General features: G+C 56.4%; 1 protein-coding gene and 1 long non-coding RNA gene across 6 annotated transcripts in view; one reads left to right on the top strand and one right to left on the bottom strand.

Moving 5' to 3' along the window:
* The first annotated feature begins 209 nt into the window (after nt 1–209).
* On the top strand, nt 210–4020 carry LOC105709732 (uncharacterized). The gene is made up of 2 exons (XR_001105579.2): nt 210–3771; nt 3878–4020. It is a non-coding gene; the product is annotated as an uncharacterized LOC105709732 (long non-coding RNA).
* A 2433-nt stretch (nt 4021–6453) lies between these two features.
* The window catches only part of ABCA3 (ATP binding cassette subfamily A member 3), a 60577-nt gene continuing 42593 nt past the window's right edge, over nt 6454–24437 (bottom strand). For all 5 annotated transcript variants that reach the window (XM_064362334.1, XM_064362336.1, XM_012441763.3 and 2 more), the window contains 15 exons: nt 23621–23719; nt 20964–21150; nt 19517–19820; nt 18228–18498; nt 17075–17279; nt 16458–16677; nt 15960–16118; nt 14804–14976; nt 12976–13104; nt 12622–12816; nt 9763–9950; nt 9087–9257; nt 8719–8909; nt 8438–8511; nt 6454–7644 (listed from right to left, as the gene is read on the bottom strand). In XM_064362334.1, the coding sequence (XP_064218404.1) occupies nt 7513–7644; nt 8438–8511; nt 8719–8909; nt 9087–9257; nt 9763–9950; nt 12622–12816; nt 12976–13104; nt 14804–14976; nt 15960–16118; nt 16458–16677; nt 17075–17279; nt 18228–18498; nt 19517–19820; nt 20964–21150; nt 23621–23719 (2698 nt within the window). In that variant the 3' untranslated portion in view covers nt 6454–7512. The remainder of the gene's footprint in view (nt 7645–8437; nt 8512–8718; nt 8910–9086; nt 9258–9762; nt 9951–12621; nt 12817–12975; nt 13105–14803; nt 14977–15959; nt 16119–16457; nt 16678–17074; nt 17280–18227; nt 18499–19516; nt 19821–20963; nt 21151–23620; nt 23720–24437) is intronic.

Raw genomic sequence — 24437 nt, 5'->3', positions numbered from 1 at the left:
AGGATGGAGGCAGCTCGGAGAGAGGGGCTGGGGCAGGGCGTGCGTTCGTGTGGTCAAAACCTACTGGTGGCGTTTGGGGTGCCCGCGTGGACGCGGCCTCCACGCAGGTGGAGCTCCACCGGGTGGGCGCGGCAGGTGGGCAATGTGGGCAAGAAGAGCGACGAGCTTGAGGGTAGGAGATGGGGTGCAAAGGGGGGCGTCTAGGGGTGGCGACACTGTCGCTGAGACCCGAGTGGAAGGGTGCGTCTGACGGGGGAACAGCAGGGGCCGAGGTTCTCTGGAAGCAGGGAAGGGCCCGCGCGAGCTTCGCGGCGGCAGCACGGAGCTTGTGAACGGCGCAGCGCCGAGGCTTCATTCAGCTGCGGGTGCAGGGTCCGGGCAGGGAGAGCCCAGAGGTGGTGGCGCCTCTGGCTGGGACATAGGAGGGGGTGACGCTGTAGGGTCCCAGGCCCAGACCCAGGCGGGAGGCTCCGCACCAGCGCCCCAGACTGAGAGGGCAGGTTTTGTTCACTGCTGCGCCTGGCAAGCAGTCGTTGCCCTGTGATTATTTGTGGAGGGATTGACGGTGCGCCCAGCCTCGGACTTTAAACAGCTTCATGGCAGCAAGGATGGGAGAAGGGAACAGATCCAAGCAGATCTTTGGGAGGAGAGAACCAGCATGACTCGGAGACTTTAGATGTTGGAGCAAAGGTGCAGGGTGCAGCTTGGTGACTTGGAGTGAGTGGGTGGATGGATGGATAGATAGTGAGGACGTGGTCTATCATCATTGCCCTCTTTCCTGTGTGGGAAGCTAGTTCCTGGTGACTTCCTGGCTAGACCCACTCCCTCTGGCCCTGTCCAAGGGTCAGGTGTGCCCTTGACCCTTCACCCTGGGCTAAGGGATGTCCAAGGAGTTGGGGACATGTCCGCTGGGAGGAGGAGCCACCTCCCGGGTCCACTGCACTAAGTCACCAGTGTGTTCCTGTGGGTGGAGGTTGGCAGGCCCATCAGTCTGGTTTGGTACCCCTGTTGGATTTGGGTTTGATGACATGTAAAGTAAGTTAGATTCTCTGCATTACTGTCACACCTGCTGTGGCCAGGCACGGAGGGGTACGTGAATAGAGGGGCAGCCCCTCTCTGCTGAAGCCCCAGAGTCAGTGTTGGGGAAAGGGGCAGTCTCGGTGGCCCAGGCAGGCAGCTGGTAGAGTTCTCTGAGGTGGCAATGAAGTCCAGTGGTCAGAGAAGTGCTGAAGGGCCCAAACCCAGAGCCCGTGCCCAGGGCCTCAGTGATACCTGGCAGGGAGAGGCAGCCTGGTGACCCCACATGACATGGGTGTGGGGAGACACAGCACCAGCTGGGCTGACAGCCCTCCCCCTGCTGGTTTTTAATGCTCTGCAGTAATTGCATTTGGCCTTTGAATAAGCTTTCACACATTTTATATTAAATCTAAGAGTATGATTATTCAGACACTTATGAATTTAATCTAATTTGTTTCTAAATATTACTGATTTTTGTTATCAAATGTGCCATCAGTTGTTGAGCTTTGAAAATTGAGCATCTTGGCTTTTGCCATTTTGAGGATCAGCAGAAGCATGTTTGGAAGAAATGTGAGAAAATAAAACTCAGGAGCCCACCCTGACCCTACCCTTCTGGGAGCTCAGCCCCAGAGCTAAGCTGCTGAGGGCATGGAGGCTGAGGGCAGTGGAGCTGGGGCCTCTGGAGCCACAGGGGCCCTGGTTTGCTGGAGAGGGCGGGCAGGGCTTTGTGGACAGGGCATTAGGCAGTGGCCAGAGCCCTGCAGTGCTGGGCACAGGCTTCCCGTGGGCTCTGGTCACAGCTCTGAGCCCCTCCCCTTGCCTTCCCAGAGCTCGGGGTTACCTGCTGACAGTTTGGGGTGGCTCTGTCTTTGAGAGCATGCCCTCGTGAAGGCAGAATGTCTTCCCTGACCCATCCTCCGCGGCCTGGTGGCTTCTGCAGTGCCTGCTTTCAGAGGCTGGTGGCCTGTGACACTGAGGGTTGGGGATGGGCTAGGTGGTGGTGCAGGTCACGGTGGGTCATGAAGTAGCTTTGGGTGGGTGTTGCATTCTCTCGTAAACCACAGCAAGGAAGCCCTTTTACCCTCTACTAAAACCTGGCTCTGTACCAAGGCCACACGCGACCCAGTCAGGTGGACAAGGGGGTAACGACTCGATCTGGGGGAGACATCAGAACAGGAGCTGTGCCTGCTGAGAGGCGGATCACCACAGCCTGGTTCCTGTCTGTAGAGGGTGGGGCCAGGGGAGGTGCTGGCCAAGTCTGTTGGGGTGGCCAGACTGGGTCTGAAAGGGCCTGGCGCTGGTGTAGGGTCAGCTGGGTCTGTTGGGAGAGTATGTGGTTCATTGAGGCCTCCCTGGCTCCAGGTTTGCATGTCTGAGGAGTGGGTATCATCAGGGCCTGCAGCCCCTCCAGCAGGCACATCTGGAGTCTCCCATGGTTGGGAGCCTGTGCTCATCACAAGCTCAAAGTCACTCCATTTCTGCCATGAGGAAGTCAAGGATGGTGACCGTGAGCCACCTGGGATGTGAGCTGCCAGAGACAGTGACTGCGGTGCCACGCAGGGCCTGGGAGGCTGGGGCCCATGGCTGGATGAGCCTTGGTGAGGCTGTGGTATTGCCTGGGCTAGGTGGACCCAGGGGCAGCTGCGGCTGATCCATGTGGAGCTCCTCTGAGTCCGAGGCATCTGACACCAGTGTCTAGGGGGTGTGGGCCTGGCCCCAGGAGCGGGGCCTGGGCAGCCCCGTGTGTTGAGGAAGGAAGGCAGGGCCCCCGCTCCCCGGGCCTGACCCCACTGCTTCAGCCCCCTGCTGCCTGCTGGCAGCCTAGCCTCAAGAGCCCATCAGGTGAGGAGGGAACCCCGCCTGTCCCACCCCATCCTACCTCCCAGAGGAGGCCTTGCCCCATGTAGGCAGCCTTCAGCCCTCCCACCCTGAGCCACCTCATGTCAGGTGGCCAGAGCATGCCCAGCAGTTTGGGGCACGTCTGGAGGGAGGGACGTCTCTTTTCAGGGAGGGGTGAGCAGCTGAAGTGACTCCAGTGCTGGGAGTCACTTAATGGCTCTGGCCATTAGTGCAGCTGGGCAGGGTCTGGACAGCACGGGTGGCACCATCGTCCATGCAGACTGGTCCATGTGGGAGTGGGGGGCTCAGAGGGCCCAGCCGACCTATGCCATGAGCACGGCGCCCGCCTGAAGGGGAGCCGAACAGCAGCTGGGTCGGTGCATTACCTGGCGGGGCAGCAGACAGCACCTGCCCTGGCTGGGGTTCAAACCCCGGGCTGGCCTGGTGGAATCCCCTCTCTGTCTCTCCCACGCACTGGCCTTGCAGGTGTCAGGGGCCTTGAGGCGGACCTGTGGTATCCACCACAGCCACAGAGGGTGGGGCCTGTGTCCTCACAGAGGTGATCCTCCACTCCTACCCCTACCCTGTGTGTGGCAGCAGTGTCCCCTGGAGCTGGTGAGACCCCCCACATCACTCAGGAAGCCCCTCAGACACCAGGCCGAAGTGGCCATACTCCGGGGCCTGTGTCCACTTGCCCCACAGAGCGCCCTGGCCAGTTGACTGCAGGAACTCAGAAAAGCAGAAAGCAAGCAGGATAGTTCCCTGCTGGACACATTTCTATCGCAGATCTTTAATACAGGACTCCAGGGGTAGCCAAAGTCACCTGAGTCCTGGAGACTATGGGCTCGGTCTCTGAAAACAGCCAGCAAGACCGAGATGGGAAATCCAGCAAGATGGAGTGAGCCGAGGTCATAGGTGGGTCCAGGCACAGCAGGGAGCTGCCTAGGGGTGTCACACGCTGGGTGGAGGCCACTGCACACACCCTAGCTCAGCCTGAACTTGAGCACTTCCTTGAACATAGAGGTGACCATGAGGAGAGAGGTGTGAACCAAGATGATGGAGCAGCAGATGGAGCCTGCCTCCCTGAGACCTCAGGCTTCTCAGCCCTGGACTGCCTCCTCCTGTCTACATGGCTGAGAAATAAACTTGTTTAAACCACTGTGACCTGGGGTTTTCTGATACCTGCAGCAAGCCTGTTCCTGTGGCCTGGTGTGGGTCCCCTGACCTGTGGCCTGGGCTGCCTGTAGCCAGCCTGCCCCTCTGCTCCACCATAAACCTGTGACAGCAGGGAGGGGCTTGGCCTGGCCCGCCTACACAGCGAGGTCTTACCCTCTCTGGGTTCTGGGTGCGGTGTCACTTGAGCCGCGCTGTTGTACTGGGCCACCCTGGAGGACAGAAGGTGCCGGCTTTCCCAAGGCCTGGCTTTTGGCCCCTGGGCTGTTTGGTCACGTGAGGCCTGCGCCAGGCCAGGCAGAGCAATGAAGTCAAAACCTCGTCTCTCAGGTCTGACTTTAGGCTGAACTGGGAGCAGGGCAGGAGTTGAACCTGTTGGATGCCAGAGTTGTTCCGAGACAGTGTCCCTAGAGAACGCTTGAGCCCCCGTGGTCTAAGGTGGAGCATGGACGGGCCAGTTTCTCCTATCCCTGGACCCATGGCCCTTTCACCTGCCCTCCTGTAGGTTGGGAACTGCCACAGCTCAGACAAAAACCAGCCAGGGTGGGGTCCTGAGGCTTCAGTCCCAGGCTCCTTAGGGTGCCCCTGGTGACCCAGCCCCAAAACTGAGTTTCCAGTGCCTTGAGGATGCCTCTTGGATGCCAGATGGGCTCTTCCTGCTAGTCCTCAGGTCATCCAAGCTCCAGGCTTGGGTGCAGCCTTGGGCCCTTGCCACAGACACCCTGAGTGCACCTGCCCTTCCCAGTCCTCGCACAGCAGCCTCCTCAGCTGCAGATCATTTTCCTAAGAAGGCATTCTAGTCATGCCAGTCCTCACTTAAAGACCCCTGCTGGTGCTGGCAGCATGCTGCCAGGGAGGGTGGTGTCTCCTGTGCATGTCCTGTTCACTCAGGCTGGCCTCAGGTGTGTGCCTCACGTGGGCTGAACCCTCAGTCCTGTACACTCTCCCCAACCCCTTTTTAGGGTATTATAGGATAGAAGTGACACATTCCCAAATCTCCTCTATCACATGGGCTTGAAAACAAGCCCAAGGACGCCCTGCAGAAGGGCTGTGGGCATGGACATGGGGCCAGGTGGCCTTGTGCACTGACCTCTGTCCCTCTTCCTAGCTCTAGGCCTGACCTATAGGCCACTGCTCCTGCCGACAGGCTGAGGGGCCAGAAGGGCCCATTTCAGACCTTTTGGGCACACGTAGGGGTGGCTATGGCCTAAACACTTCCAAACATATTTTTTATAACATGGAACTAGATGGCAGAAGTTTAAAGGAAATAAAAGAGCTACTGGAGACTATTTGCAGCTTTTGTAAATTTCCAGAGACAGATAGATAAAAACACAAGACTTGAAATTATCCCAAATGAGCCAATGTGATGAAAACAAGTCTTTTCTAACACACTGAATTCTAAGGGAATGTAAAATGCAGAGATTCAAATCAGTTTTATAAAATCCCAAGAAATAATACTGCAGTGACCAGGCTTGGTGGCTCATGCCTGTAATCCCAGCACTTTGGGAAGCTGAGGCAGGTGGGTCACTTGAGGTCAGGAGTTTGGGAGCAACCTGGCCAACGTGGTGACACTCCGTGTATACTAAAGAAAAAATTAGCCATGAATGGGGGCATGTTCCCAGAGTCCCAGCCACTCGGGAGGCTGGGGCAGGAGGACTGCATGAGCCAAGCAAGGTATTTGAGGCTGCAATGAACTATGATGACACCACTGCACTCGAGCCGGAGCAACAGAACAAGATGCCATCTCCAAAAACAAAATACAAAACAGTACATAAATTAAAAGGGGCTGGGCGCGGTGGCTAATGCCTGTAATCCCAGCACTTTTGGGTGGCCAAGGCTGGTGGATCACCTGAGGTCAGGAGTTCAAGACCAGGCTGGCCAAAATGGCAACACCCTGTCTCTACTAAAAATACAAAAATTAGCTGGGCATGGTGGCAGGTGCGTGTAATCCCAGCTATTAGGGAGGTTGAGGCAGGACAATTGCTTGAATCCGGGAGGCAGAGGTTGCAGTGAGCCAAGATGGTGCCACTTCACTCCAGCCTGGGCAACAAAGTAAGGCTCTGTTTCAATAAATGAACAAAAAGGGAGCTGATGAAGAGGAATTCCTGGGAAATGGCTGAATGCCCACCCACGGGGGACCCTGGTGCCATCAGCCTCTCTCCCACCCAGCCTGTGCCTCCCACACAGCGCCACCCACTCCTCTTGACTGCAGACTAAGGGCCTGTCACTGGGCGTTTAACTGGCTTTTTCCTTTGTGTTCTGGACCTGTTCCTTCAATTCATATTCTCTGCATGTGCTCCCTTCTGGGAGAAACGACATCCCGCATTTGTGTGCTTGAAACGCGAAAGGAGAGCCTCGTGTCTAGATTGTGGGTGAGCGATTGAGCCCCATGCCCCCTCTCGTGTGTGACTCACAGACCGTGACTGTGTCTCCTCAGCCTTTATTTTCTGGATGGTCACAATGTGTTCAGTGTGTCCTTGTGACAGCCACCCAGCCCTTGGGGTGGTCCCTGCCTGTCCCAGGGCAGGCGACTTCCTGAGGGTGCAGTGCTGGGAACAGAGACTGTGCTTCGAGCCTGGCCACCTTCCCTCCCGTGCCGGCTGCTTCTAGATGATGCTGTGGGACGATGCCCGGCTCCGCCGCGGCCACCATGCCCTAAGGAGCAGCACCTCCAGGAGGCCCAGGCTGCACCGGACGCTAAGGACCCAGCACCTAACCACAGCAGCTTCCCTCCACCGACGGTGATGTGCATGGTCCATTCCTGGCGGCCGCGGGACTGCGCTTCAGTTCATCCTGGCTGGCTTCCCGCTTCCTCCCCAGGGGAGATTAGTGTTATGTGTAAATGTGGACAAGTCACTGGGTCCTCTCTCCAGGGAGTGCCTGGAGAAACTCAAACCCCCAGCTCAGCTACGGCCCTTCCTGGGACAGCTCTCCATCCAGAGACCATGGAGCTTGCCTGCACAGACTGCCCGGCCCGCTCCAGCTCTGGGAAGGTGGACTCCAGAGTGTGCCTTCAGACTCCACCCAGAGACCCCAGAGCTCGCCTGCACAGACTGCCTGGCCCGCTCCAGCTCTGGGAAGGTGGACTCCAGAGTGTGCCTTCAGACTCCACCCAGAGACCCCAGAGCTCGCCTGCACAGACTGCCTGGCCCGCTCCACTTCTGGGAAGGTGGACTCCAGGGTCTGCCTTCAGACTCCACCCAGAGACCCCAGAACTCACTCCAAAGACTGCCTGGCTCGCTCCAGCTCTGGGAAGGTGGACTCCAGGGTCTGCCTTCAGACGTGGAGACCTGCATGCTCACCCCGGGCATGAAGGCCCAGCTGCCCTCATTCATTCTGTGCATACTGCCTTGATTTTTTCCATATCCATCACAGTAAAAAGTGATTAAAAATAAAGGATGAGATAAACTTGGAGGGAGAGGATGCACGCTGGGTCCTGCTCGCCTGTCCTGTCCCTGCCTGGTGGCGAGGCAGCCGCGACCCTCATCGCCCCTCCTCCGTGGCAGATGGCTGCAGGTGGGCGAAGCTCAGGAAGACTTGCTCCAGCGAGATCTGGCTCACGGAGTAGTCATCCACGCTGTATTTTTCCTTGGCTTTCTCCAGAATACCAAAAACCTTTGGGGAACAGAAAAGTCACTGGTAGGACAGGCCAGGGCCCAGGCCCCTCTGCAGGACCTGGGAGTCCCTGGGCAATAGGGGCTGGTGAGGCCTCCACAATCCTACCACTGCCCAGCCCCAGAGAGGTCAGCCCTGCAAGGTCACTGTGCTTGCAAGGAAAGGAAGCTGGCTATGCATGAGCCAGCAGGAACGGGGCCCAGCCTCCTCCTGGCACTGCTCCCAGCTCAGAGTACAACATTGAACCAGTGATGTTCCCTTTCTGAGTCAGTTTCTATGTTTTCTTTTTCTATATTTTATTTTTTTAGAGACAGAGTCTTGCTCTGTAGCCCAGGCTGGAGTGCAGTGGCACAATCATAGCTCACTGCAGTCTTGAACTCCCAGCCTCAAGCAATCCTCCCACCTTAGCCTCTCGAGTAGCTGGGACTACAGGCATGCACCAACCATGATACTGGCTAATTTTTAAAATTTTGTAGAGACATGGTCTATGTTGCCCAGGCTGGTCTAGAACTCTCAGAATTAAAGGATTCTCCCGCCTTGGCCTCCCAAAGTGATGGGTTTATGGCATGAGCCACCAGCCTGGCCCGTTTCCTGTTTTACACTGAATTCCTTTTGCCACTGATATTTTGGACATTAAACCCCCAAACCAGCCCGCATCAGGGTAAGTGTTAGAGGAGAAATAGAAGATAACTTCTGTGTCGAAAGGGCCTGGAATTGCCACAGACGGAGAGACCCCTGGGGGGACGTCACCTAGCCCCACAAGTACCCACTGGGGCCCCAGGGACTGCCTCACCTTCGCCCAGCTGAGGTTTTGGCCCGGCAGGTGGTAATGGACCATGCCTTGGTGCTCATCTTCCAGGACGCTGCCTGCAAGGAGAGATGGCGTGGCCGTGAGGGCTGGGCTGGAGGATCAGGGAGGGTGCCTGGGTGCTCAGCACTGTGATCCTCGTCCCAGGGATGGGGGAGATGGGACACGGCAGGGGTGAGGCACAGACACGTCTCACGGCGGATGGGAGAGGCCTAGACAGGGGCCCAGGGCCCACCCAGTGTGGGGCTGCCAGGGCTGGGACACACCTGGAAAGGTCAGGTCCACGAAGGCCTTGAACTCCTCCAGCGCCTCCTGCTGCCCTTCGCTCCGGACCTTGGCCCGCAGGGAGTAGCCACTGCCGAACTTGCTTTTGAGGTGCTGGGGGCTGCCCAGGCACTTGAACTGCCCCTGCACCATGATGGCCAGCCGGGTGCACAGGGCCTCACACTCCTCCATGCTGGGGAGAGGGCAGGGCCTGAGACAAGGCTGGGAGTGCCAAAGGCTCATGCAGACAGGAAGGCACTGGCCTCCTGATCAGGCCGTTCCTGATACCATAATCAGAGTGTGGCCACCTGGCTCCTCCACAGCCCACTCAGTTCTGAAACTTCCAGTGACCCACAGACCCAGGCTCTACCTGTGGGAGGTGATGATGATGGCCTTGCCGGACTCACGGGCTCGTGCCACAGTGTCCCAGAGCAGGCGCCGGGCCACGGGGTCCATGCCAGTGGATGGCTCGTCCAGGAAGATGACGGCAGGCTCTCCAATCAGGGCGATGCCAGTGCTCAGCTTCCGCTTGTTACCACCGCTGGGGGCAGGCGGGTGCCAGGTGGGGGAATAAGGCTGAGAGTTAGCATTGGCTCCCGTATCCCAGTCGAGGCCCGTGTCCCTGCAGAGGCCCACACCCAGCAATCGCAGAACAGCCCTAGTGAAGAGGAAGGAGCTGTGTGCATCTTGAGAGCCCATTGCATAGAGCTGGAGGCCTCAGAGAAGGCTGTGCTTAGGGGCCTGGTGCACACACCCACACGGCACATCTGCCCGCACCTAAGAAAGGCCTGCCAGGGACCCTGGCATCTCTTGCTGCTGGCTTGGTCCCTAGGTGACAGGAGCTGTCAGGGCAGTCTCTCTCCTACGTGGAACTACCTGGATCACAACACCAAATCCCAGCTCCATCCTGGAGCCACAAGCAGGAGCTCTGGCCACTGACCTGTGTGGTCACTCCCAGCTCTATGCTATGGGGACCCTGACTGTGAATCCAGTCTGGGAAGGGCCAGGACTCTTCTGGTCGCAGGGCCCAGGCTCGGGGGGTGCACCTGTACGTCCTGACCAGTTTGTTGGCGTGTGGCTCCAGCAGCAGGCCCCGCAGAGTGTTCTCCACGCAGGCTCCAATGTGGCGCTCAGGGATGCCCCGGAGCCGAGCATACATGACCAGCATCTCCCGGCCAGTCATGTGGTCCAGCAAGGCATCAAACTGTGGGCAGTAGCCGATCCGCTGCCGCACCTGGGGTCAGAGCATAGCCGGGGAGGGAAGTGGGTCAGAGGGAAGCCTCTTTCCTCCAGAGGACCACAGGGACTACCCTTGAGGTGCCCACCTCTGTGCCTGTCTGTGGTCCCTGCCAGCGTGTGTGTGTGTGTAGGGGTGATGGGGACAGGTCTTGATGTGTGTGATGCATTATACTGTTTACTGAGAATGACAGCAAGACACACCGAGCCGTCCCCAGGCAGAAAACTGCTCAGTGCGTTCTAAAATAGTAGACAGTATATATAGGTCATGCACTACTTAAACCAGTTCTTTAAACAGGATGTGTGACTTAGCCCCCATTGCTCCCTCATAAAGAATGCTTTCTGGTTTATCTTTAGTTGTGAACAGGCACTATCTGCCTGCTTAGTTTATCTTTATTCTGTGAAAAAACACAGTTCATAAAGAATAAATACGTGGGTCAGAGTCTGCTCTGGGCTCTCAGCTCAGAATGCTGTTAGCCCCCTGAGCCCACTCTGCAGTGTATCCCTGTGTCTGTTTCTTAATTCCTTCAGCATTGCCTGGGTTGGGGTCTTCATGATCAAGCTGGTCTTGGCACAGGGGGGTGCTGGAGCTGTGCACAGGCCCTGGTGGCTGCTCACAGTGGAAGCTCTTGGAACATGGACCCAGGAAGGATGTGGCTGGTGCAGGGAGGCTCCCAAAGCTGCTCCTAGAGCCTGGTCCAGGGCAGGCAGTCATGGGGTTAGGTGGTGTGAGAATGGCCTCATGGATTACATGCCATGACTACTACACAAACTTTACACAGAGGCACACTCAGAGCTGGCTGCCCACTTGCTCATGCCTGGGACATCCCATGTGCTAGGACCCTTTCTTCTCCTTCTAAGAAGAGAGATCTGTGGGCAGCACCTCTGGGGTGGGCACTGCTTGGTAAGATGGTGCAGCGCTGTTCTCTGTGCAAGGGACCATGCCCAGCAGAACTAGGATATGCCTGCTGCTGTCTGCTTAGCTACCTTCGGCAGCTGGTGGGGGGCAGGAGTGCCTGGGTTTGTGGAATCCAGAGACTGGATTTCTTTTCTTTACCTTCTTTCCTTGGGGTCCTCAGGCTTCCAAAATCTTTTTTTCTTTTTCTGAGACAGTCTTACTCTGTCACCCAAGCTGGAGTGCAGTGGCACAATCTTGGCTCACTGCATCCTCTGCCTCCTGAGTTCAAGTGATTCTTGTGCCTCAGGCTCCCAAGTAGCTGAGATTATAGGCATGTGCCACAATGCCTGGCTAATTTTTTGTATTTCTCTGGTAGAGACAGCATTTTGTCATGTTGTCCAGGCTGGTCTTGAACTCCAGACCTCAAGTAATCTGCCTGCCTTGGCCTCCCAAAGCTGGGATTACAGGCATGAGTCACGGCACCCAGCTCAGAATCTGTTTTTAATGAATTTGGGAAAAGTCTTAGCCAATACATTTTTGGCTACTACCCCCTATCATTCTCTCTCTTTTCTTTCTGGAACATGGGATTACATGTACTGGGGACTTCTCACCCTTTCCTCCATTGCTAGATCACATATGGTTTTCTCTCTCTTGTATAGATTTTTTTTTTTTTTTTTTTGACAGAGTCTCACTCTGTCACCAGGCTGGAGTGCAGTGGCGCAATCTCAGCTCACTGTAACCTGAGCCTCCTGGGTTCAAGTGATTCTCCTGTCTCAGCCTCCCAAGTAGCTAGGACTACAGGCATGCACCACCACACCCAGCTGACTTTAGTATTTTTAGTAGAGATGGGATTTCACCATGTTGGCCAGGTTGGTCTCAAACTCCTGATCTTGTGATCCACCTGCCTTGGCCTCCCAAAGTGCTGGGATTACAGCTGTGAGCCACCGTACCTGGCCCCTTGCATAGATTTTTAATGGCATCATTGATTTTGGTAGACACAGTGATTTCATAAACTTTTATAATCTGGCCTGGCAATGTGGATCTAACGCCTGTGTGTGCCCCATGGGGCCTGTGTCTGTGGCTTCCAGCCATGGTGCCAACTCCTCTGTTTATTTGCTGTGCATCACCTCTAAGCCCTGGAACACTCTATGGGGGAGTCTGCAGCCTAGGATGAGGCTTTCCTCCAGAGAGGGCCTGCTTGTGCTTTGGCCTGGGGCCTCTGCTGTCCAGGACGCCCTGCCGCGAGCTCAGGAGGGGACTCCACCACCACTTCTTAGGCTCCGCCTTCCATTTCCCCTGCTTTGCTCAGCACACTTAACCTCCCATGCAGGCCCCACACAGGGGTGCAGGAGGGCTGCCACTGGTCTCCCTTCTTCTGCAGGGGAGCTGGTGGGGTTCAGCTTGACGTGGGAAAACTGTGAGCAGGCCCCGGGTCTTCAATTCCTTCACTCAGCAAGGCCTCTAAACCCACACCTGAGCTGCCTGGACACAGAATGGCCTCTGCACAGAGGTGGCTGTCACTGCTGAATGCATCGCTCCAGGCTCATGAATGTTAGCACCTATCTCTCTCCCCTCCCATCACCTGCCTAGTTCTGGCAAAGCTTAGCTTAGCTCATTACCTTGTCTCGCTGTCCGCAGGCATGTGCTGGGCCCACTGCCAGCCACAGATGCAGCAGCTGTTTGGGGACAGTGTCCCTCCATCCCTGCCTCCAGGGTGCCCCCTCCAGCAATGCCTGCCTCACCCCTTCGGAGCCTCCCTGGCTGCACCCACCTTCCCAACATCAGAGCTGATGCTGTGACCTCCGACAAAGGCATCCCCAGAAGTGAGGCTCTCCTCCCCAGTCAGCATTTTGAAAGTCGTGGTCTTCCCGGCTCCGTTGAAGCCCAGAAGGCCAAAGCATTCCCCTTTCTGCACCGCGAGGGAGATCCTGTCCACGGCCAGGAGGGGCACCCGCTGCTCGTACACCTGCAGGCACCCAGCAGAGAACAAGGAATGTGGAGGCTTGGACGCAGAGCAGAGCTGCCTGAGCCTAAGCCCTGCGGACTTCCAGGAACAGAGTCGGACCCCAGGGACAGTCAGGTACGCACCTGGAGGGAAGAACCCCACCCCAAATCGCAAAGGTACCTTGGAGAGCTCCTTGATAATCAGAGGTGTGTGGAGCAGGGAGTCCGAACTGGGGGCCAAGATGCGGGTCCTCTCATCCGCCACATCTTGGTCCTCAGGAAGCACAGGCATCCGAGTGTACAATTCTGTCTGATTGACCAAGACAAAGACCACAGGCATGAACTCAGCCGCAAGGCGGCTTCTGTGGAGAAGGGAGGGGCAGGGGTGGATGTGGAAGGTCTGGTGGGACTAAGGCCTCCAAGGCTTCTTGTCCCCATCTCAGGCCCCACAGGTGTGATTCAGACCTTTTACCAGAAGACACCGTGGTCTTACTGGGCTAAACTAGCATTCAGGAGACATAAACTATCAGAGGAAAAAGAACTGTGTGGGACTCATGGAGAAAAATCCTAACTCTCTGCTGGGGAATATAAAATAAGATTTTTTTTTGAGATGCAGTTTTGCTCGTGTTGCCCAGGCTGGAGTGCAATGATGCAATCTTGGCTCACCGCAACCTCTGCCTCCCGGGTTCAAGCGATTCTCCTGCCTCAGCCTCCTGAGTAGCTGGGATTACAGGCATGTGCCACCATGCCTGGCTATTTTTATATTTTTAGTGGAGATGGGGTTTCTCCATGTTGGTTGGACTGGTCTTGAACTCCCAACCTCAGGTGATCCACCCACCTTGGCCTCCCAAAGTGCTGGGATTACAGGCGTGAGCCACCATGCCTGGCTTAAAGTAAGATTTTTTAACAATTTTAATTTTTTTTTTGAGATAGAGTCTCACTCTGTCACTGAGGCTGCAGTGCAGTGCTGTGATCTTGGCTCACTGCAACCTCAGCCTCCCAGATTCAAGTGATTCTCCTGCCTCATCCTCCCAAGTAGCAGCTGGGATTACAGGTGTGCACCACCATGCCTGGCTAATTTTTGTATTTTTAGTAGAGATGGGTTTCACCATGTTGGCCAGGCTGGTCTCAAACTCCTGACCTTTCGTGATCCATCCACCTCAGCCTCCCAAAGTGCTGGGATTATAGGCGTGAGCCACCATGCGCAGCCTTGAAGTAAGCTTTTTGTTTTCAGATTTAGAGATGGGGTCTTGCTCTGTCACCCACTGGAATGCAGTGGTGCAATGACAGCTTACTGCAGCCTGGACCTCCCAGGCTTAAGCCTCCTGTCTCAGCCTCCCTAGTAGCTGGGACTACAGGTGTGTACCATCATGCCTGGCTAATTTTTAAAACTTTTTAGTAGAGATAGGGTCTCACTATGTTGGCTAGGCTGGTCTTGATCCCCTGGCCTCAGGTGATCTGCCCACCTGGGCCTTCTGAAGTGCTAGGATTACAGGTGTGAGCCACCATCCTGGCCAAAGATTTTAACACATGGAGAGAGATCCCTTTTTAGAGAAGTCTGACTGTTTTAAAAAAGCAAATTCTCCCCCGGCTAAGCTGTATGTGCAATGCATCGTCAACAGGTTTGGTTTTGTTTGTTTGAGGGAGAGGACGGAGACCTGAAAAAAACGAACATTTTCAATAAACACGTGGAGGACCCCTTGGCCCCACATCCCCCTCCTCTGGGCACTGGGTGTCCCTGAGCACCACCTCTGCTTAGCAGGATGGCCCTGGGTCCCTGGGCTGACTCCTCGGCAGGGGATCAGAACTCAACAGCCCTCCTGAGCGGCAAGGGCTGTGCCCTGCCCTGGCTGTGAGTGCTGGCTGGTGCTGAGGCCACACAGTGGGAGGCTGACTGGTGCAGGAGCTACCTGGTGGAGAGGGAGGTGGAGGCTGCCCTGTGTCATGCTGGGCCCAAGCAGAGGGGCGGAGAACATCCCGCCAGCGTCCGGGCTCCTGGAGCCACTCACCAGTGTCTGCCTCCTCCGGAAGACACAGAAGATGCCCCTGAGTCTCTGCAGCAGGTTGGTCTCGATGAGGAAGAGCAGGATGAGGTAGGCGCATCCTGAGGTGGCCATGGAGGCCACGAACCTGCCGACCCCTGGAGCGCTCCAGGCATAGAAGTTCTCCTGGTACTGGATGTCTGCCGGGCGAGGGACTCACTGTGCTCCGAGGCCTGGCGCACCCACTTCCCCTCCCAGATTCCTGGCCCCCACTCCCCTCCCCAAGGTGCTCAAGGCACCTGCAACAGGGTCCCCTCCACGGGGGCACCCTGGATACCCGCTCATACCCTTGCATCCCTGAGTCGGGGACCGTGCTGAATTGTGAAGGTGAGTAGGTCATGGTTGCCTCTCAAGGAACCGTGGCTGAGAGAGGGGCCAGGCATGTAACAATCCAATGCAATCCCATAAGCGACGCGGCAGGCCCAGGGCAGGGACGGGCCGCCTGAGAAGCAAAGGGTCTGTGGGAACCCTGAGCCTCCTCCTGGCCAGGACGGAGACCATTACAAACACAGAGGGGTGAGTGAGGGGCTGAGGAGGCCCCATAGGACAGGTCCAAGTCCTGTCCCCCTTAACCTGGGGTTGTGATCTTGCTTAGAAACAGAGTCTCTGAAGATGTGATGAGTAAGATCTTGAGGTGAAACACTGGATTAGATGGGCCTGAAACCCAAGAGCAAGTGTTCTTTTAAGAGAAAGGCAGAAGGAGATTTGAGACAGAGACAGGGGCCACCATGCCAGGATGGAAACAGAGATCAGTCCAGGAGGAGGCTGCGGCCAGGAGTCCAGGATGCCTGGAGCCACCAGGAGCTAGAAGGCAGGAAGCGTCCTCCCCCGAGCCATGGGGGATTCACTTCTGCTGTGAAACCCTGGTCTGTGGTTCCTTTTTACAGACGGCCAGACACTGAGGCAGATGAGAGAGTGGGAGCTCAGGCACAGGGCCCAGGAGCAAGCGAGCGTGAAGGGGCTATCAAGGGAGGCGGGGCGGCTCCTTACAGAGGAACGCGCCAGCCTAGGCCACTCAGATACAGAGGAGCCCCTGCCCTGGGAGGCCCCTCTGCAGTGACCACGTCCTGAGGATGCGGGGGCTGCTGATGGTTGGAACTGGAGGAGGGGCTGGGACACTCACTGTATTTCTTGCAGTAGTGGGCAGCAACCTCGGAAGAGGTGCAGTACCTCCGCGTCTCATAGTTCTCGTAGAAGCTGCTGACTGCCATCCCCAGACAGTGGTTGGGCAGCACCAGGAACACGTGATCCAGGGTTTTGGAAAGTTCTTCCAGTTTTACAGCTGCGGTGAGGAGGTAAGATCAGTCCACACTTGGAGGCACACCATACCCACCTCCAGGATAGGCCTGGTCAGGGCCAGCACAGGGCCTTCACCGTGCTGTGCAGAGTGAGGGGGCACCTCCGGGGTATACCCCTGCTGGCTCTGCATAGGGCAAGGACCCTGCAGACGCCTGCCCACCAGCTGTGGCTGGCCGAGCAGGGCCAGCTGGGGCAGAGGGGCTGGTAAGCATGAGCTGGGCCCAGTGCTTGAGTCCTGCCTTGGCTGTGGCTGGTGCCTCCCGGTCTGGGCAGTGATTCCACGGGTGGCCATGGGGGTTGGGAGTAGTCTCCAGGCACCCACCTGGGATGCGCATGATGGTGACCATCAGGAAGGTGGCGATGCCCGACAGGATGTTGAAGATGGTTAACCTTGTGTAGGCGGTGGCCGCCCCGGAGAAGAAGAAGTTCATCAGGTACATGAGAGGGATGATGGCCCAGCCGTAAAGCAGGAGCAGTAGCAGGGTGTCGGCCATGTGGCCATCCCACGTGAAGGCACGCACATCGAAGGCCTTGAACACCACCTGCGGCAGCAGAGGGAGGCACTGCCGTGCACGCCAAGCTGCGAGCAGCTCACAAGTAGGGACGGGGGTGAGAGGAGCATTTAGAGGTCCTCAGACCCCTTCCAGTCAGCCAGCCCATGCCCATCAGCCCCACAGGCTGTGTCTGTCCCCCCATGGTGGCTTCAGCCCCAGGACCCACTCTGCCCCAGTTTCCCCTTATCCCCTTGTGCCGGGAGCTGTAACCATGCGTGGAGGGCAGAGGCTGGGATGCAGGGAGGAGGCAAGGTGGCAGCCGCCGGGGTATTCCAGCCATCCTCCTGGAGTCGGGCTCAGCTGCCAGCCTAGGCTGCCTGGCTGGTTCTGGTTCTGCACAGGGGTCCCCAGAGCAAGCACCGGAGCCAGCACCCTCTGTGCTCACCAGCAGCAGCAGACTGGGGATGAGGAAGGAGATGAGGTCCCACAGCAGAGCGGAGAGCCAGAAAGTAGCCACGTGGACTCCGCTCACAAACTGCACATGCTTGGCCTGCACGGCCCTCTCGCTGACCGCCAGGATGGAGAATGTGCTGGCCAAGAATGCCATGGCGAAGAGCAGGTTGAGGGCAATGTCAAATCCCTTCCGGCCCCTGTGGGGGACAGGGAAGGTCAGGGACAGAGCACAGCACATCTGGGTGGCAGGAAAGGTTGGGGTCTCAGTTATGACTGCCCAACGCATGCAGGGCAGCAGCCCAGCCACCAAAGGGGCTTATGGGAGAGCACGAGTGCCACGGCTCTGCACCAGAAAAACCCGCCCCCTGGAGAACAGTTCCTCTAAACTTCCTGTGCTGATGATGGCAATGGCAGTGTGGCTCTCACTCATCACCTCCGCCCAGAGCCCTGCCTCCTCCTCCTGGAGTATGGCAAAGGGAAAGCCTCTCTTGGCCTCTGTGCGTCATTCTAAGATCCTGAGTTTACAGTAAGGAGAGCAGATTGAGGGCCGCTGCTTTTCTGCTTTGGGGGCAGGGATGGAGCCAGAAGCTGGGACACGGACATCTCCAGGACTAGGCCTAGCCTGGAATGCGAGTGGAGACCACACTGCCCTGAGGAGGAGTGGCAAATCTGAAATTAACAGAATTTTTGGCCTCCTCTGGGTGCTCCCTGGAGCTCTGGGGCTCTGTGGCTGGGATGGGGGCAGCCCAGCCCACACAATAGCTCCTGACGTGCAGCCACCTGAGTCCTTGCCAGTGGGCACTGTCTTGGGGCGTGGCCACACCGCATCACACCACAGGAAAGAGCAGCGCAGAGCAAGGACAGTGGCTGGCAGGATCCAGGTGGATGTGGAAGGAGAAGGCAGGGCTGCCTGCCGAGCCCTCAGGGGTCCCCGTTAAAGAACCACAGTGCATGGGACGGCTCACAGCTGATCTGCTGTCACACGGAGTGGGGGTTGTGGACAGTGGAGGGACATGGCAGGGGTCCCCCACCAGACCCAGGGACTTTGGGAGGGCAGACACAATGCTCTATCTATGGGCCTGTGGCAGTGCCCAGGGCAGTTGATCCTAGGGGGTGTGGCCAGGCTGGACGGGCAGCACACATACTCGTTGAACTGGTCCTTGGCGGCCTGCAGGGCACTCCGGGGCTGGGGGAAGTTAGAGACCACGATGGAGGCGTGAGGTCCGCACAGCAGCTTGAACAGAAGGTTGTCCACGACGGCCAGGGCGGTGGCCGGGGAGTGGTACGCCTGGTTGTTGAATAAGGCGGTGACTGTACGCTCTCCCACGTCTCTGAAGGACACTGCCACGAGGCACCGCTCATTAAAGCCGCCCCCCTCCACAGAGGCCCTGAAGATCAAGAACTCCTCCAGGTCACCTGGGGAGCAATGGCAGAGTCAGGCAACACAGGAGGAGGCAACACATGGGCAGCTGCCACCGTCTGCACATGGCTAATCAGGGACCCCATGCAGTGGTGCCGGCATCCTCCCAGCTGCCTGCTGTGTCACCCTCCTCCTAAGAAGAGCCTAATTTCTGCCAAGGTTTTGTCATTATTCAGTATGCGGAACCTCGACTGCTGGTCAGGAACTGGGAAAGGAGCTGCAAAATGAGAAAACCTTCCAGCAGTTTCCATTAATCAGAGCACAGTTCCTGTTCTGAGCCTGGGGCAGTATCCAACTGTGACTACTAAGACTTTTTTTATTTTGAGACAAAGTCTTGCTCTGTTGCCCAGGCTGGAGTGCATGGCACCATTTCAGCTGACTACAGCCTCCACCTCCCGGGTTCAAGCGATTCTCCTGTCTCAGCCTCCAGAGTAGCTGCAATTGCAGGTGCCCACCACCACGCCCAGCTAATTTTTGTATTTTGGTAGAAACAGAGTTTTGCCACGTTGGCCAGACTGGTCTCAAACTCATGTCCTCAAGTGATCCGCCCACCTCAGCCTCCTAAAGCGCCAGGATAGCAGGTGTGAGCCACTGAGCCCGGCTGAGAACTGTGTTTTAAGATGTTGGAAGAAAACACCCTGTCACACGAAGGCACACTGTGGCCAGCACTGTCACAAAGCAAAGGTATTGTGAAGTCATTATGCTTCTATATTTTGCCAGTGAATGATCCTGACACAGCTTCAGTAAAGAGGCGCCTGACAGAGCCTGGCCCCAGCACCGTGCCTGTGTCTCTGGCATCCCTAGGGCGCTTCCCCTGATACAGTGCCAAGATCTGCCACCCAGGGGACATCGGCAATGTTTTGGGCATGTTTGATGATCACGATGCAGTGGGGCAAAGTCAGGGCTGCAGGCAGAACAGCCAAGAACCATCTTCCCCAGATGTCGATGCTCCTGCAGTCAGGAAGCTGAACTCTGGCCACATGACTCGCCCCCAGCTCCTGGGATGCCCCTTACCAAGCACCTCCCGGGGCTCCTGTTCCTCAGCCTGCAGTGAGTTTTTCAGATGCTCTGACAGCTGCTGACCCAACTGGGAGGTTCCAGGAATTGAGAAAGGCACGATGGTTCTGCCATACTCGCCCAGGGTCAGCCTCAGCATGGGGTCGTCGAACAGCTCTGAGGAGTAGTTGATGGCCAGGAGGGCCAGGGTGACACAGGTCACAGGCACCAGGACCTGGGCCGCCACCATCTTCCACTCACGCCAGCTGTATGCAGCCTTCTTCAGGAACATGGCCCAGAACTGCTGGCAGTGCAGGGTGAGCTGTGGCAGAGAGGACGCAGGTGACACTGACACCATTTGGGAGCCAGCGCCTGACCCCCACCCACCTACGGCAGGTGCTGCCCTGTGTGGTGCCAGCCTGGGAGCTGAGGCTGCACCAGACACTCCTGGGGCATTAAAATAGGTGTGGGAGGAGCTTAGGGCACCACATGGCAGGCTTGCCTGTGCAGACTCTGCAGGTCTCCACTGGGCCTGCATGTTGGTATCTGGAGCCTCACAGTGGCCATGTAGGCAAGGCAGACACTATTTTATATTTTTGAGACAGGGTCACTCTGTCACCTGGGGTGGAGTGCAGTGGTGTGATCTTGGCTCACTGCGGCCTCGGCCTCCTGGTTTAAGCGATTCTCCTGCCTCAGCCTCCCGAATAGCTGGGATTACAGGTGCCTGCCACCATGCCTGACTAATTTTTGTATTTTTGGTAGAGATGGGGTTTTGCTATGTTGGTCAGGCTGATCTCAAACTCCTGACCTCAAGTGATCTGCCTGCTTGGCTTCCCAATGTGCTGGGATAACAGGTGTGAAACACCGTGTCCAGACCAGACACTGTTTCATTGTCTCAAGACAGTAGAGGACCAGCTGCCATCCCCTGCCCTCCCGCTGCTGCATGGAGACACCACCACACAGGTGACAGGAAAAGATGGCCGAGCCTTCCCACCACCCTGACTGTCTCGAGCTTGGTCCCTTCCTGGTCCGTCGAGGCAGATAGCAACAGGGCTTTAAGCTCAGGCCGACTGAGGATCAGACCGAGCTCTGTCATTCTGTCACATTTGACTTTGGCCCAGGCCTTGCTTTCCTATCTGTGAACTGGGAGCAGCAAACCCCTGCCCCGTCATCAGCTGCTGGAAAGCCTTGACAACACAAAGCTGGGCACCGGGAAAGCTCCTGGTGAGCAGAGCACTGTGCTCAAGGTATGACGTGAAAAATTCCAGTTGCTCCATTCAAATGCTCCATATCCCTTCTCCTCGCCGACCCACGCAGTGTGAGCTGTTGCCCACCCTCTGCCCGGTGTGCTGACCCTCCCAGACCCCATTTCCCAACTCGCAGTCTCTCCTCTGCATTGGTTCACACGAGGCGTTTGGGGTCGCTGCCCTTCCCCTGTTGCCCACCCGCCCGCCAGGACACTTACCCCAGTGTTGAGCATGACAGTGGTGCGCTCCTCCTCAATGAGGGCACCAATGCCGTCGGTGGGGTCCATGGCCCCGCAGAGGTTGCTGTCCACAGCCCAGTCGCTGGCGCGCCTCTCATGCTGATACTGCAGGGCAGGGAGCTGGATGGCCTGGATGTCCATGCTGCTGTCCACTAGTTTCCCGACCCTGCACCGACACACACAGGCACGTCAGGACCCAGCTTCCCGGGGTGAGTGGAGGGCAGGGCTGTGGTCAGAGGCACTGAGGGGAGCAGTGAACCGGAGTCCTTGGCTTGCTCATGCATCTGCTTATGTGTTCCCTCGCTCATAGGTATCTCTGGAACACTATCTGGACGCAGCCAAGCCAGGCCCAGGGAAGAGAGACAGCCCGACAGAAGCTCTGCCCATGAGGACCCCCATTCTTATAGGGAGACCACCCAGAGCCAGCATCCATAACCAGGGCATTCGAGAGGGACAGGAGGGGCTCAGCATACCACAACGGCCCTGGGGCAGATGTGGCACAGCCAGCCTGGATCACAGGAGGGTGAGGGTCAGGAATGCTCCCCGCCAAGGTGAGATCAGGAGGCAGATGACTGGCCTCCAGGAGGGATGAGCCTGGAATGGGCATGACAGGGACAGATGGGGAAGGCAGGCGGGGGATAGTGACAGGTCCTGTGGTGAGTGCCTGGTGTTGGGCCACGTAGGTGCTGCTCTGATGCCTGTGACCACCTGATCCCTGTTGTGAGAGATGCATAGGGTCCATGCTTTCACAGCACTGCCCCATCGTGCCCTTCTTGCAAATGCTGGCTTTCTGGTGAGTCTCCCTGTGAGACTGGAAGGTTCTTAGACGCAGGGGCCCTGTCTGGTGGTCCCTTCCCTGGAATTTGCTTGGCTGGGTAGAGGCTGTTCCCTAGATAGTCCTGAGTGGACAGACGAATAGATGAATGGATGAAGAAATGAATTAAAGAGCAAATGAATGCATGAAGAAGGGAATGCGCCAATGACATTCTTCTGTGTTAATGCTTCTGACAGCAGCCTTCTAAGAATAGACACTTGTCACAAAAAGAGTGACATAAGACACAGCGACCAGATGACCCACTCCTAAATACGTACCCAGCGAAATAGGAGCATAGGTCCAAAAACTCAAAAAGAAAATGTTCACAGCAGCTTTATTCATAATGGCCAAAAAGCGGAAACAACCCTCATGTCCTTCAAATGACCGATGAATAAGTCAAGTGTGAGCTATTCCTATGGAATATTACTCAGCCATGAAAAGGAAGTACTGACAGCTGCTACGCCCGGGATGGGCCTGGAAACATGCTGCTGAGTGAAAGAAGCAAGGTGCAGAGGTCACATCCTGTGTGCCTCATTCCCTTTCTAGGAAATATTCAGAATAGGCAAATCCATAGAGTCAGAAAGCAGACCAGTGGCTTCTAGGCACTGGTGGGGAGTGACTGTGTGGGGGCGTGAAGTTCTTTGGCAGGGGTGGTGATAAAAATGTTTGAAAATGGACTGTGGTGATGGTTGTAAAACTGTGTGAATATTGCACACGAAGAGGAGGTGATTTTTTTTTTTTGAGACAGAGTCTCGCTCTGTTGCCCAGGCTGGAGTGCAGTGGTGTGATCCTGGTTTACTGCAGCCTCCGCCTCCCAGGTTCAAGCAATTCTCTTGCCTCAGCCCCCCGAGTAGCTGGGATTACAGGTGCCTGCCACCACGCACAGCTAATTTTTCTATTTTTAGTAGACACAGGGTTTCACCATGTTGGCCAGGCTGGTCTTGAACTCCTGACCTCAAGTGATCCATCCACCCCACCTCAGCCTCCCAAAGTGTTGGGATTACAGGCATGAGCCACCATGCCTGGCCGAGGAGGTGATTTTTAAATATTATGTGAATTACATCTCAATGGAGCTTAAATGCACGCATGTGCACATACACACCCTTCCTAGACCTCCCCACCAATTAGGAAACACAACTAAGCTGCAGCAGGCAGGAGGTGCCTCCAAGCCAGCTAAGCAACCTCGTCAGGCCACCTGCTTCCTGCTCCTGTGTGCAGGGCACCGTGAGGCCTGTATATTCGCTCCACTGGCCACTGCCAGAGCCCTTCTCCCTCACTGGGTTCTCCCAGTCCCATTCATCCTCCATGATCTGGTCAGAGACACCAAGTGTTGTCATCTCATTAGTATGCCCTCTGATTAAAAACCTTCCTGCCCACCATCTGAGCTCTGGTGGTGGCCACTGCCCTGCCCCACCCCAGGCTGTTCCTCCAGCCTCACATGGGCATTCAAGATCATAACGGATGTGACTGCTCATCACTGTACTTTTTAAAAGTCCTCAGCCGGGCGTGGTGGCTCACCCTTGTAATCCCAGCACTTTGGGAGGCCGAGGTCGGCATATCACCTGAGGTTGGGAGTTCAAGATGAGCCTGACTAACATGGAGAAACCCTGTCTCTACTAAAAATACAAAACTAGCTGGGTGTGGTGGCACATGCCTATAATCCCAGCTACTCAGGAGGCTGAGGCAGGATAATTGCTTGAACCAGAGGTTGCACCACTGCACTCCATCCTGGGCAACAAGAGTGAAAATCCATCTCAAAAATAAAAAGTCCTCTGCAGCGTTGAGCCCAGTCCTAGGTGGACAGAAACGCACATTTACTGACCGAAGGAAGACTTCCTCCATGGTGGTGACGGAGGCCCCGAAGCTGGCAATGCCCAGCTCTTTCTGCTTCTTCTCCAGTTTAGCAAAGAGACCTTCAAACCTGAAAAACAGACTCAGCATGATGAGTTGCTTCTCAGTGACTTTCTAGATAATTTGTTCCTAAAGCATTACCCCACTTGGCTGGATGTGGTGGCTCAGGCCTGTAACCCCAGCACTTTGGGAGGCCAAGGCATGCAAATCACCTGAGGTCAGGAGTTTAATATCAGTCTTACCAATATGGTGAAACCTGTCTCTAATAAAAACAGAAAAAATTAGCCAGGTGTGGTGGCAGGTGCCTGTAGTCCCAGCTACTCGGATAGCAGAGGCAGGAGAATCACTTGAACCCAGGAGGTGGAGGCTGCAGTGAGCTGAAATCGCACCACTCCACTCTAGCCTGAGTTGCAGAGTGAAACTCCATCTCAAAAAAAAAGATGCCAGGTGCAGTGCAGTGGCTCACACCTATAATCCTAGAACTTTGGGAGGCTGAGGTGGACGGATTGTCTGAGCTCAGGAGTTCAAGATCCGCCTGGGCAACACGGTGAAACCCTGTCTCTACTAGAATACAAAAAAAAAAAAAAAAGCAGGGTGTGGTGGCATATGCCTGTAATCCTAGTTACTTGGGAGGCTGAGGCAGGAGAATTGCTTGAACCTGGGAGACGGAGGTTTCAGTGAGCTGAGATTGCACCACTGTACTCCAGTCTAGGCAACAGTGAGACTCTGTCTCCAAAAAAAAAAAAATCACTTCCCCACTCCCCTGTAGAATGGGTGGGGAGGGACCA

Source organism: Aotus nancymaae, unplaced genomic scaffold (assembly GCF_030222135.1).
Source record: "Aotus nancymaae isolate 86718 unplaced genomic scaffold, 86718_ANA_hifiasm-v0.15.2.pri h1tg000049l, whole genome shotgun sequence".
NCBI lineage: Eukaryota > Metazoa > Chordata > Mammalia > Primates > Aotidae > Aotus > Aotus nancymaae.
Note: the sequence above shows the minus strand (reverse complement) of the source record. Positions and strands in the feature narration are given on the sequence as shown.